Here is a 12500-nt window from a genome sequence, read left to right on the forward strand (position 1 = left end):
TACGGATCGCCGTTTAAATCGCGGTCGCGATATTAATTAGAAAAATTTGGAATTTATTCCCAATTAGGAATTTTTCCCAAATCGTTCAGTGACGTCTCACTGCTTTGTCGTGTTCTCCTACAGCCTGTCTGTGTTTGAGTTGGAGAGCCGTACACAGAGAAAGCTAACCACCAAGCGGAAGCTGACCAAGCAAGAAGACTGAGATCTCAAGCTGCCTGTCTGCCTGTCTGTTGGTCTGTCTGTTGGTCTGTCTGTCTGTCCGACTGTCCGTCTGTTCGTTCATTTGCTCATCCGTTAGTCAGCATTATCTGGAAGCAGATCCAGCAGTAAAGTGAAATAAGAACCTTCTTTAAGGTTCTCCATAAAGGCCTAAAAGCTGGATGGTGTTTGTAGTGAGTGGAGAAGGCGGGGGTCTCCTCCACCACCACCACCACCTGTTTATGTACAGCCTGTTTCGCTTACTCCACTTGTGTTTAGTTCTGCTTCAGTGGTGAGGCTGGGAGTGTTGGACTGACGGCTGTCAGTCCAGCCTGCTCATTAGAATATTAGGCCACGCCCACACAGTTCTCAGATAGTGCCGATCAGCTTTCACATTAACCCCAGTGTCCATTAGAGTGAGTCTAGACTCAAGGAGGAGGTTTTAATGTTGTGGCTGATCTGTGTAGTTTTACACTCTGAGAAATTTGAATCCAACCTGAGGCCCAGTCCCGTTTCTTCTTCTTACCCCTACCCCTTGTTTTGGATGTTGCCCCTTGTTCCTGAGCTACAGGGCAGTGGTTGAGATCTTCCTCTGAAATGAGACCCTCTAATAAAAGCGCATCACTTCATTATCAGCTACTAGCGCCGCTCTGTAGGCGACCCTGCCCGTCTGCAGGGACAGCAGAGGAGGGGAAAGTTCAGCTCCTCACTGCTGGGCTTTAGTTACATTTAGGGATCAGACGCCTTCAAAGAGGGGGGCAGTTATTTATTATCACCCACCCTAATTCTTCAGTGATATGAAGCTGAAGTCAGAGATTCTCCAGATTCTTGTGAGAATTTTCCCGTTCCACCTTAAATGGAGCAGCAGTTACATCCTGGCACTTCAGGCGTCAGAACTGCTGGACTATTTAAGGTGGAACGGGAAAGTTAGCCAGCTAGCTACTGAGACATCAGCCTGCTATTAGTGATTTAATTTTTTTTTTTATGCTTGTTATGAAAAAAAAACAAACAAAAAAAACTGAAACCACATTAAACTAAGATAAAACGGTGATTATCGTAATTTTTTAACGGAGAAAATTCCCACGTTTGTGGGTTTCTTTGGTCTCTTGTTCTCCGTCTCGCTGTTTTTTCTCTTTTCTCATCTCTCAGTTTGGAGTCTCTGAGAAACCTCCGTTTGGAGGGTCATGTAGCCCCAACATTTCACCCCACCCCTCTATCTCAACAAGAATCAGGACCCCCACCCCTAGACTAGGACACACAAAACAGCGGGGTAGGGCTGAGTGGCAGGGGCGCGGGCCGAAGTGGGACCGGGCCGAAGGTCGAGCCTGACTGGACGAATATTCCGTGGTCTAATTTCTTGCTGAATGGACGATTTTCCCCCTTTTATATGAAGTCGTTTAGGATATAGAGATACGAGCTTTTGTGCCGACGCTGATGTTCCTCTTTCCTTTTCTCTGCAGCGGAGGACGTTATGGGTGGTTAGTCAGACTCTCTCTGTGGCTGATCAGTTGGACAAGCACGTGCTCCTAGAGGTCAGAGGTCATGGCGGCGGAGGAGAAGGAGGACTTCGGTGTGTTTGTGGACTGGTCTCAGATGGGAGATGTTTCGCGTGATGCTCCCGCCGGCAAGGCCGAGTATAAAGACCCGAAAGAACTGAAGCAGCACGCGCGCTCGGGCCAGTGGGCCAAGAACCACACCCAGAGGGCGCTAGTGTACCGGCAGCTGATTAAAGCCCTGCTCTGCCGCGCGGTCACCGCCGACGCCGCAGTGTACCGCGATATCGTGGGAAACTCCAGCAGCAAACGGAACCCGGCCAATTTCCCTCTTCCTGAGTTTGTGGACGGAGCTGCGGTGCCGCTGTACTGCCTGAAGCCGGAGGCGGCCGGTTCGGTTCACGCCATCATTTCCTGCGTGGCGGGCGAGTTCCCAGACGTTTCCCACTGCCCGGCGCTGCCCGCGGTGGTGGCGCTGATGCTGCATTGGAGTCCGGACGAGTCGCAGTGTTTTGAGGCTGTGGGCCGTCTGCTGGCCTGCAACGAGCCGGGCCGCCGCATGCTGGACCAGACTTTCCTGGCCTACCAGTCGTCCTGCATGACCTTCGGCGACCTCGCCCACAAGTACTGCCCCGCCGCCCACAAGCTGATTGTCGCGGCGGCGACGGACGTGCTGGAGGTGTACGCCGACTGGCAGCGGTGGGTTCTGGGGGACCTGCCCTTCTCCCACACCGCCAGGGTGATGGACGTGTTCCTGGTTGAGGGGTACAAGGTGCTGTACCGCGTCGCTCTGGCCATCCTAAAGTTCTACAGGAAGCACAAGGCCGCAGGGGGGGCCACCACCCAGCAGGACTCTGCGGGCGTCAAAGCTGACATCCAGGTAGGGATGGACCCCCAGTATCCGGTTCTGAACCAGTACTGGTGGTGGGTGGGCGTGTTCTGCTCGTGAGTTATATCCAGTTACACATTTTATTTAGTTTAATTTAATAATTTAATCTTCTTAATTCTCTTGTTTAGTCCTCTCTGTAAGTGCTGTGCTGTGAGAAGAACAGGGGGCGGAATATCTCAGTAACGTTCTGTATTCTGTCCATCTTGATGTCCATCGCGGTTCAGTAGTTTCATCCTATAAAACTACACGTGCATTGAAGTCGCAGTCCGTCCATTTCCACCAGAGAGGAGGACGAAGCTGTGAAGCCTCGTCACACCAAGTCTGAGTTTTGACACACAATGATTAAAAAACACACGTCAGCTTCTGAACGTGGTCATTTGGGCGGCTGATATGGCAAAAATATAAGGTCCCGATAGTTTTCACCACACGAAGTCGCTTTTATTTTATATCTGATATTTTGAGTGTTGAGTTTGTTCTCTCTGTGTGGAGTTTGCATGTTCTCCCCGTGTCTGCGTGGGTTTCCTCCGGGTTCTCCGGTTTCCTCCCACAGTCCAGGGACATGCAGTCAGGCCAATTGGACACACTAAACTGCCCCTGGGTGTGAGTGACTGTCTTGTCTGCCCTGTGATGGACTGGCGACCTGTCCAGGGTGTATCCTGCCTTCCGCCTGATGACCGCTGGGATAGGCTCTAGCACCCCCCCGCGACCCTGACGGAGAAGCGGCTTAGAAAATGGATGGATGGATGGATGAATGAGTTTGTTCTGTTTGTTTCTGTTGCCGTCCGTGTTTGTGGCCTGGTAAACGTGAGTGAGTCCAGTCTCAGATTCCCTGAGCTGCTTTTTATATATATAAAAAATAAACATCGTCGCTCAGATCATCTCCAAGATTCCAACTTTAAAGGGTAACGTTCTTCATTTTCAGTGGATTTTTGGACAGCATCTGTTGCTTCGTTCAACATGAAATTTTAACACCGTGTAACGAGACTGATTTTTAAAATTTATGTAAACAAAAAAGAAGAAAGTTAAGATGCATCGTATATAATAAATCAGTTTTATTTTCAGCATAGGCCTAAAAAAATAAGATGATATATTTTTACATTGATTATTTATTTATTTTTGTGTGTTTTTAAAAAAAAACCAAAAAAAAAACCGGTAAGCAGGATTGATAAGAGTACCGGTATTGCTAACCCCCCTGTCCCACCCGCAGGCGTATGTGCGGAGCATCGGCAGCTCTGTGAGTCCCGATAAACTGCTGGAGAAAGCGTTTTCCATCCGACTCTTCAGCCGTAAAGAGATCACCCTGCTGCAGCTGGCCAACGAGAAATCCCTTCAGCAGAAGGGCATCACCGTCCGACAGAAGAGGTACACCAGTAATCACTGATCAGTCGGGAACCTCATTGATCAGCTGTCCGTTCAGTCTGTGAGTAATTGTGTTTGAGGCTGGAGAGCCGACGCCTGTAAACCTCAGTCCCCCTCTTACACTTGGTGTGGTTGCTCAGTCGAGTCGTGTTTGGTGTCTGAAGTTTCTTCTTCAGGTTCAGCGCTGGAGACACGGGGTTAACGTAGCTAGTAGTTAAGGAATATAAGAAAACAGTGTTGGGCGTTGAGGCCTCATCAAAATCACGACTGACTGAACGTTTCCCCTCGATTACGTTTAACAAGCGATTATTTTCGGTTTTGTACTGTAAACATGTATCTTAACGTAAATCGTCTCAACAGCCACATCGGGAATTCATGCGACTTTTAAATCAGTCCAACTCAACGTTCCTCGCAATTTGGCGCTGCTGAGTCTCACAAACGTTTAGGCTGATGTTTCTGTCCTAAATCATTAGGCGGAGCGTCTGCCGTGTGCGTTTATTGCCTTACAGTGACCGAGTCTTTATCGGCCTTACAGTGACCGAGTCAGCTCGTCACAGCACTCCAGCTGCTTCAGTCTAAGGCCACGCTCACATTTCCAGGCTGAAGTGGCACTAATCTGATTTCCTGCCCTGATGTGACTCAGATCCGGTGTTTTCAGGGCGGTGTGGACGCAAATCTGACCTTTTCAAATCCGACCTGAGCCGCTTCCGTATGTGGTCCTAGTTTGGATGCGTATCCGATGACTTTAATGTGACGCTCAGATCGGAATTCATGCGCTTTTGCTCCCGCTGCGTGTTCGGCGTTACCATGGCAACAGCGCCGAGCAATACCTAAAGCCTGTAAACGGTGGAAAAGCAGCTCGTCTCACCTTTTCCTCCTCCGTCTGGCTCTAATAACGAAGCTGAGAGCTGATCAGAGTTAATGATCTTCTCAGAGAAGCTCGTTCTGCTCGTTAGTTTGTGCTGATGATGCAGTGATTCAGTCACGTGACGTCACGGAGTAGGAGGAGCTCATGAGGGTCAGTTCAGGAGCCGGTTCATCACATTAATGACCGATTAGAGTCACTGACCTAAACGAGTGAGAACCGTCGAGTCAGAGAGACCGGATCTGAGCAACGAGGCTCGTAACGTGAACACAGCCTAAAGAACACCACTGCTCCATATGGCGTGATGTAGCTTATTACCCACAGGCCACTCCAGCTCCAGTGCCATGACCAAAGCCGTAGACTTCAGGCGGTAAGCATGCCTTTGATCCCGGAGCTCATTCTGGGGGAAAAGTGGGGACTTTTTAAAATAGTTTGCAGAACTGATCGTGTGAACATCAGCTCCTCTAGTGGAACGTTTCCAAACGTTCCGAATCAGTTCCCGTCAGTAAGAGACGTTCTCCGCAGATCGGTCAGTCGGGGAGCTTTTCTGTGTGGCGGAACCTCCTGTTCTGCGTGTTCTCCGCTGGTTCTGTTTACGTCAGAAACACTGCTGTGAACCTGTTTGTCTGCTTTTCTCTGTCTGTCTGAACTCGAGTTTGACTTTTCCTTTCGTTTCTCACTTCACTGCCTTTTTTTCTGCTTTCTCATCCGTCGTCCTTCCTTTTGTTCCTGTGTTTCCTGCCTTCAGCATCAGGTACTCTTCATCTCTCTCCTCCTCATCATCAGCACCTTCATCACTCGCTGCTCTCTGCTGTGTTAAACACTGTCATTAGGGCTCTACTGATGTTCGGGACGTCGGGATCATAAACAGTCCAGATTTATTAATACAGTGTTCTGATATAAACACCGACCAGGCGTAACATTCTGACCACCTCACTGTCCACTTTATCAGCTCCGCTGACCGTATAGTTCCCCTCTGTAGTTCTACAGTTACAGACTGTAGTCCATCTGTTTCTCTGATACTCTGTTACCCTGTTCTTCAGTGCTCAGGACCCCCATGGACCCTCACAGAGCAGGTACTGTTTGGGTGGTGGGTCATTCTCAGCACTGCAGTAACACTGACGTGGTGGTGTGTTGCGCTGGTGGGAGTGGATCAGACACAGCAGTGTGATACATCCTGGTAGAGTAGTGATTTTGATTACCATGCCTTTTTATAGATTTCTCTAACATATTTGTTTCATTTTATGTAAAACAGTGATCCCAAACTTTTGACCTGTGGCTCCAGCCTTTAGAAAGCTAGTTTATAATATTTAAAACCTTTAGGCTGTTTTTTTTTTAATCAGGGCCGATAAATCAGTCTCAATCAGCTGACTTTATCTGGAAAACCGACGAATCGGTCGAGCCCTAATGTTCAGTCACGCCTTCTCGCTACGGCTGATGTCCAGACCTGATCAGCCGAGCTCCGATCTCTCTCTGCGCAGGCGTAATGTGCAGTTAGCTGTGAACGCGGAGAACTTCTGCTCGGAGATCGTCAGCGCGAAGGAGATGAAGGAGATCTGGTCCTGGATCCCTGAGCGCTTCGCTCTGTGCCAACCTCAGCTGCTGTTCACCACGTCGACACACGGCTGCAGCTTAAACAGGTACGGCGCACCAGGTGGAGGAGGAGGGAGGCGCCGAGGTCACTGGGAGGTGTGTTTTACTGATGATGCTGGTAGTGTTCTCCTCCAAGCGTGCTGAGCTGTTCAGTGACGTTGCATTAGGGGCAGTATGAGAAGATGTGGTGGAGCTTTGTGCGTCTCGGAGGAAGAACATGCTGGACTTCACATTTGCAGCTTAGTAGCATCATGTTATGTATGTGTGGGGTGTTTTGGGGGTGGGGCTGTGATGGAGTTCAGTAAACAATGAGGTTAATTATTATTATTATTATTATTATTATTATTATTATTATTATTATTATTTAGTTTCAGTATTTTAATTTTACTCAGTCTAATAAGAGCACAGGGTGCTGTATGAGAAGAACGCTATGACGGTTCTTTACTGTGGTTCTAACCAGTGACCACCTGGAGCAGATAATATTTATAATAATAATATTATTATTAATAATAATAATATGGTTTGGAGACTGTGGCTCTGTCTAAAAGACAGGAGGCTGAGCTGGAGGTGGCGGAGATGAAGATGCTGAGATTTTCGTTGGGAGTGACGAGGATGGACAAGATTAGAAATGAGCAGATCAGAGGGACGGTGAAGGTGGAGCAGTTTGGAGATAAAGCCAGAGAGGCCAGGTTGAGATGGTTTGGACATGTGTTGAGGAGGAATAGTGGAGATATTGGGCAAAGAATGTTGGAGATGGAGCTGCCGGGCAGAAGGAGAAGAGGTAGACCTCAGAGAAGGTTTATGGATGTAGTGAAGGTGGACATGGAGATGGTTGGTGTGAAAGTAGAGGAGGCAGTGGATAGGTAATAGTATTGCTGCCCTTGGCGATGCTTGGCGTGCTCTGTGCTGATGCTGGGTGTGAATGTTCTTCAGGTTTTATTCTCACTGCGAAGGATACGAGCCCACCCTGCTACTAATCAAGACCACAGACAGAGAGGTAATATATACACTCTCTCTCTCTCTCTCTCTCTCTCTCTCTCTCTCTCTCTCTCTCTCTCTGTCTCTCTCTCTCTCTCTCTCTCTCTCTCTCTCTCTCTCTCTCTCTCTCTGTCTCTGTCTCTCTCTCTCTCTCTCTCTCTCTCTCTCTCTCTGTCTCTCTGTCTCTCTCTCTCTGTCTCTCTCTCTCTCTCTCTCTCTCTCTCTCTCTCTCTCTCTCTCTGTCTCTCTGTCTCTCTGTCTCTCTCTCTCTCTCTCTCTGTCTCTCTCTGTCTCTCTTGCTGTCTGTCTCTCTCCCTCTCCCCCTCTCTCTCTCTCTCTCTCTCTCTCTCTCTCTCTCTCTCTCTCTGTCTCTGTCTCTCTCTCTCTCTCTCTCTCTCTCTCTCTCTCTCTCTCTCTCTCTCTCTCTCTCTCTCTCTCTCTCTCTCTTGCTGTCTGTCTCTCTTTCTCTCTCTTTTTCTCTTCTCCTCTCATGGCAATTTTCAAACCATTCTGTTGCCGTGGAAACTGTCAGAGGTTGTGATTGGTGTGTTTGTGTTCAGGTGTGCGGGGCGTTCCTGTCGACAGACTGGGAGGAGAGGAAGAGGGGCGGGAATAAGCTGAGCTACTTCGGCACGGGGGAGTGCTTCGTCTTCAGGGTGAGTACTGCAGTGTGTCTATAGGACACCGCCTATATAATACGACGCTGTCTAGAGCGCTGGTAATAGAGGGCTGGTAATAGAGCGCTGGTAATAGAGGGCTGGTAATAGAGCGCTGGTAATAGAGCGCTGGTAATAGAGCGCTGGTAATAGAGGGCTGGTAATAGAGGGCTGGTAATAGAGGGCTGGTAATAGAGCGCTGGTAATAGAGGGCTGGTAATAGAGCGCTGGTAATAGAGGGCTGGTAATAGAGGGCTGGTAATAGAGGGCTGGTAATAGAGGGCTGGTAACAGAGGGCTGGTAACAGAGCGCTGGTAATAGAGCGCTGGTAATAGAGGGCTGGTAATAGAGCGCTGGTAATAGAGGGCTGGTAATAGAGGGCTGGTAATAGAGGGCTGGTAATAGAGGGCTGGTAATAGAGGGCTGGTAATAGAGGGCTGGTAATAGAGGGCTGGTAATAGAGCGCTGGTAATAGAGCGCTGGTAATAGAGCGCTGGTAATAGAGCGCTGGTAATAGAGCGCTGGTAATAGAGCGCTGGTAATAGAGGGCTGGTAATAGAGGGCTGGTAATAGAGCGCTGGTAATAGAGGGCTGGTAATAGAGGGCTGGTAATAGAGGGCTGGTAATAGAGGGCTGGTAATAGAGGGCTGGTAATAGAGGGCTGGTAATAGAGGGCTGGTAATAGAGGGCTGGTAATAGAGCGCTGGTAATAGAGCGCTGGTAATAGAGCGCTGGTAATAGAGCGCTGGTAATAGAGCGCTGGTAATAGAGGGCTGGTAATAGAGGGCTGGTAATAGAGGGCTGGTAATAGAGGGCTGGTAATAGAGGGCTGGTAATAGAGGGCTGGTAATAGAGGGCTGGTAATAGAGCGCTGGTAATAGAGCGCTGGTAATAGAGCGCTGGTAATAGAGCGCTGGTAATAGAGCGCTGGTAATAGAGGGCTGGTAATAGAGGGCTGGTAATAGAGGGCTGGTAATAGAGGGCTGGTAATAGAGCGCTGGTAATAGAGGGCTGGTAATAGAGCGCTGGTAATAGAGCGCTGGTAATAGAGGGCTGGTAATAGAGGGCTGGTAATAGAGCGCTGGTAATAGAGCGCTGGTAATAGAGGGCTGGTAATAGAGGGCTGGTAATAGAGGGCTGGTAATAGAGGGCTGGTAATAGAGCGCTGGTAATAGAGCGCTGGTAATAGAGCGCTGGTAATAGAGCGCTGGTAATAGAGCGCTGGTAATAGAGCGCTGGTAATAGAGGGCTGGTAATAGAGGGCTGGTAATAGAGCGCTGGTAATAGAGCGCTGGTAATAGAGCGCTGGTAATATCACTGTAAGTCTTAAAAGATTAATTTAGATCCGGTAAATAAAATCGAAGAATCAAACATTTCCAAATTACAACCAATATAAATATTAACATCGATAGGCTGCTGTTCTATAGTCAGAATCCTGTTCTATAGACAGTGTCACGTTCTATAGATGGGCTGCTATTCTACAGTCAGAGTCCTGTTCTATGGACAGTGTCTCGTTCTGTAGATGGGCTGCTACTCTACAGTCAGAGTCCTGTTCTATAGACAGTGTCCCGTTCTATAGATGGGCTGCTATTCTACAGTCAGAGTCCTGTTCTATGGACAGTGTCTCGTTCTGTAGATGGGCTGCTATTCTACAGTCAGAGTCCTGTTCTATAGACAGTGTCTCGTTCTGTAGATGGGCTGCTATTCTACAGTCAGAATCCTGTTCTATAGACAGTGTCACGTTCTGTAGATGGGCTGCTGTTCTATAGTCAGAGTCCTGTTCTATAGACAGTGTCCCGTTCTATAGATGGGCTGATATTCTATAGTCAGTGTCCTGTTCTATAGACAGTGTCCCGTTCTGTAGATGGGCTGCTATTCTACAGTCAGAGTCCTGTTCTATAGTCAGAGTCCTGTTCTATAGACAGTGTCCCGTTCTATAGATGGGCTGATATTCTATAGTCAGTGTCCTGTTCTATGGACAGTGTCTCGTTCTGTAGATGGGCTGCTATTCTACAGTCAGAGTCCTGTTCTATAGACAGTGTCTCGTTCTGTAGATGGGCTGATATTCTATAGTCAGAGTCCTGTTCTATAGACAGTGTCCCGTTCTATAGATGGGCTGATATTCTATAGTCAGAGTCCTGTTCTATAGACAGTGTCTCGTTCTGTAGATGGGCTGATATTCTATAGTCAGAGTCCTGTTCTATGGACAGTGTCCCGTTCTATAGATGGGCTGATATTCTATAGTCAGAGTCCTGTTCTATGGACAGTGTCCTGTTCTATAGCTGGGCTGCTGTTCTATAGTCAGAGTCCTGTTCTATAGTCAGAGTCCTGTTCTATGGACAGTGTCCTGTTCTATAGATGGGCTGCTATTCTATAGTCAGAGTCCTGTTCTATAGACAGTGTCCCGTTCTATAGATGGGCTGATATTCTATAGTCAGAGTCCTGTTCTATGGACAGTGTCCTGTTCTATAGCTGGGCTGCTGTTCTATAGTCAGAGTCCTGTTCTATAGACAGTGTCCCGTTCTGTAGATGGGCTGATATTCTATAGTCAGAGTCCTGTTCTATGGACAGTGTCCTGTTCTATAGATGGGCTGCTATTCTATAGTCAGTGTCCTGTTCTATAGACAGTGTCCTGTTCTATAGATGGGCTGCTGTTCTATAGTCAGAGTCCTGTTCTATAGACAGTGTCCCGTTCTGTAGATGGGCTGCTATTCTATAGTCAGTGTCCTGTTCTATAGACAGTGTCCTGTTCTATAGATGGGCTGCTGTTCTATAGTCAGAGTCCTGTTCTATGGACAGTGTCCCGTTCTGTAGATGGGCTGATTATTCTATAGTCAGGGTCCTGTTCTATAGACAGTGTCCCGTTCTGTAGATGGGCTGCTATTCTATAGTCAGAGTCCTGTTCTATGGACAGTGTCCTGTTCTATAGATGGGCTGATATTCTATGGTCAGAGTCCTGTTCTATAGACTGTGTCCCGTTCTATAGATGGGCTGCTATTCTATAGTCAGAGTCCTGTTCTATAGACTGTGTCCCGTTCTATAGATGGGCTGCTGTTCTATAGTCAGAGTCCTGTTCTATAGTCAGAGTCCTGTTCTATGGACAGTGTCCTGTTCTATAGATGGGCTGCTATTCTATAGTCAGGGTCCTGTTCTATAGACAGTGTCCTGTTCTATAGATGGGCTGCTATTCTATAGTCAGAGTCCTGTTCTATGGACAGTGTCCTGTTCTATAGATGGGCTGCTGTTCTATAGAAAGGGACCCAACCTATAAAATCAGACTTTGTCTATAGAATAGGATGCTATCTGTAGAGTAAGACACTCTATAGAGTACAAAGATTAATAGAACAGGACACGGTCTATGGAACGGGAAACTCTGTATGGAATACGACTATAGAATGTGACTAGAATAGTTCATATGTAAAGAAATTAAAAATTGAGGTGTAAACTTTTCTGAAGTAGGAAAAAATATTCTATCAAAATAAAATTAAAAACAGGCCTGATAAGCAGTTTTTAAAAATCTATAAATTGAGACATGATTATTGGTAAATATCAATGTTTTCATTGTTTAAAATCACAGGTGTTGTACAGCACATCTGAAACACTTTCCACCTGTGCCAGAGGAGGGCGACAAAGACTCAAAGCCTTTTCACACGGACTCTGAGCACAATGCAGCACACAGAACTGAAAAAAGGAAAACATTCAATTCTATTTTTTATTATTATTATTATTATTATTATTATTAATTACCTAATTAGTATTAACCTAAACCTATAGCCATAAAAATATCCTTCCAAAAAACAACCTGAGTTTAAGTACAGGGGCAGCAACTCAAAGAACTAGCTATGTTCTAAGTAAAATCTAGAACTGCAGTAGAACCTCTATTCATTCAGCATCTCTCGGCAGAGGAGCTGAAGTTGGTAGGACTCTGTTCTGTTTTTGGTCTAAAATAAAATTATAAAAGTTTTTTTAGTAAAAGGAATGGTTCTATGTAGAACCACTTCATGCTTAATGGTTCTGTGCATGGTGAAATTGTTCTTGAAAGAGGGTGTGTTGTATATGGTTCTATGTAGATTCTTTTTGAAAATTGGTTCTGTGTAGCACCAAAGAGGGTTCTGTTACTAATACGATGTCAAGCTTGTAACAATGGCAGAACCCTTTTTTGGTGTTATGTAGAACCACATCTCCATCAGTCTGAGGAATCATTGCACCAGGCACTTCTATCTAGAAGTCATGGTTCTAAACAGAGCCATTCGCTTTACTAAAGAACCTTTGCAGAGCCATCTTTTTTACAAGTGTAATGTTTTATTTTAGACCATAAAGACAACAGAGTCCTACAAACTTCGGTTCCTCTGCTCAGAGATGCTTAATGGTTCACACAAAGGGATCTTTGTGTATTCATGGTTCTAAATAGTCATTTCCTCTAAAGAACCATTTTTAAGAGTGTAAAGTTCCAGAGTGAGGGGAGTAAA

The 12500-nt window shown here is 46.8% G+C and overlaps 1 protein-coding gene across 2 annotated transcripts in view; it reads left to right on the forward strand.

Annotated features, from left to right (window-relative positions):
* Positions 1-12500, forward strand: part of tbc1d24 (TBC1 domain family, member 24) — a 22457-nt gene that overhangs the window by 3178 nt on the left and 6779 nt on the right. For both annotated transcript variants that reach the window (XM_037536991.1, XM_037536992.1), the window contains exons 2-6: positions 1659-2571; positions 3788-3942; positions 6286-6444; positions 7331-7394; positions 7936-8031. In XM_037536991.1, coding sequence (XP_037392888.1) covers positions 1741-2571; positions 3788-3942; positions 6286-6444; positions 7331-7394; positions 7936-8031 — 1305 coding nt within the window. In that variant the 5' untranslated portion in view covers positions 1659-1740. The remainder of the gene's footprint in view (positions 1-1658; positions 2572-3787; positions 3943-6285; positions 6445-7330; positions 7395-7935; positions 8032-12500) is intronic.

The sequence above is a fragment of the Pygocentrus nattereri genome, chromosome 3, assembly GCF_015220715.1.
Source record: "Pygocentrus nattereri isolate fPygNat1 chromosome 3, fPygNat1.pri, whole genome shotgun sequence".
Taxonomy (NCBI): domain Eukaryota; kingdom Metazoa; phylum Chordata; class Actinopteri; order Characiformes; family Serrasalmidae; genus Pygocentrus; species Pygocentrus nattereri.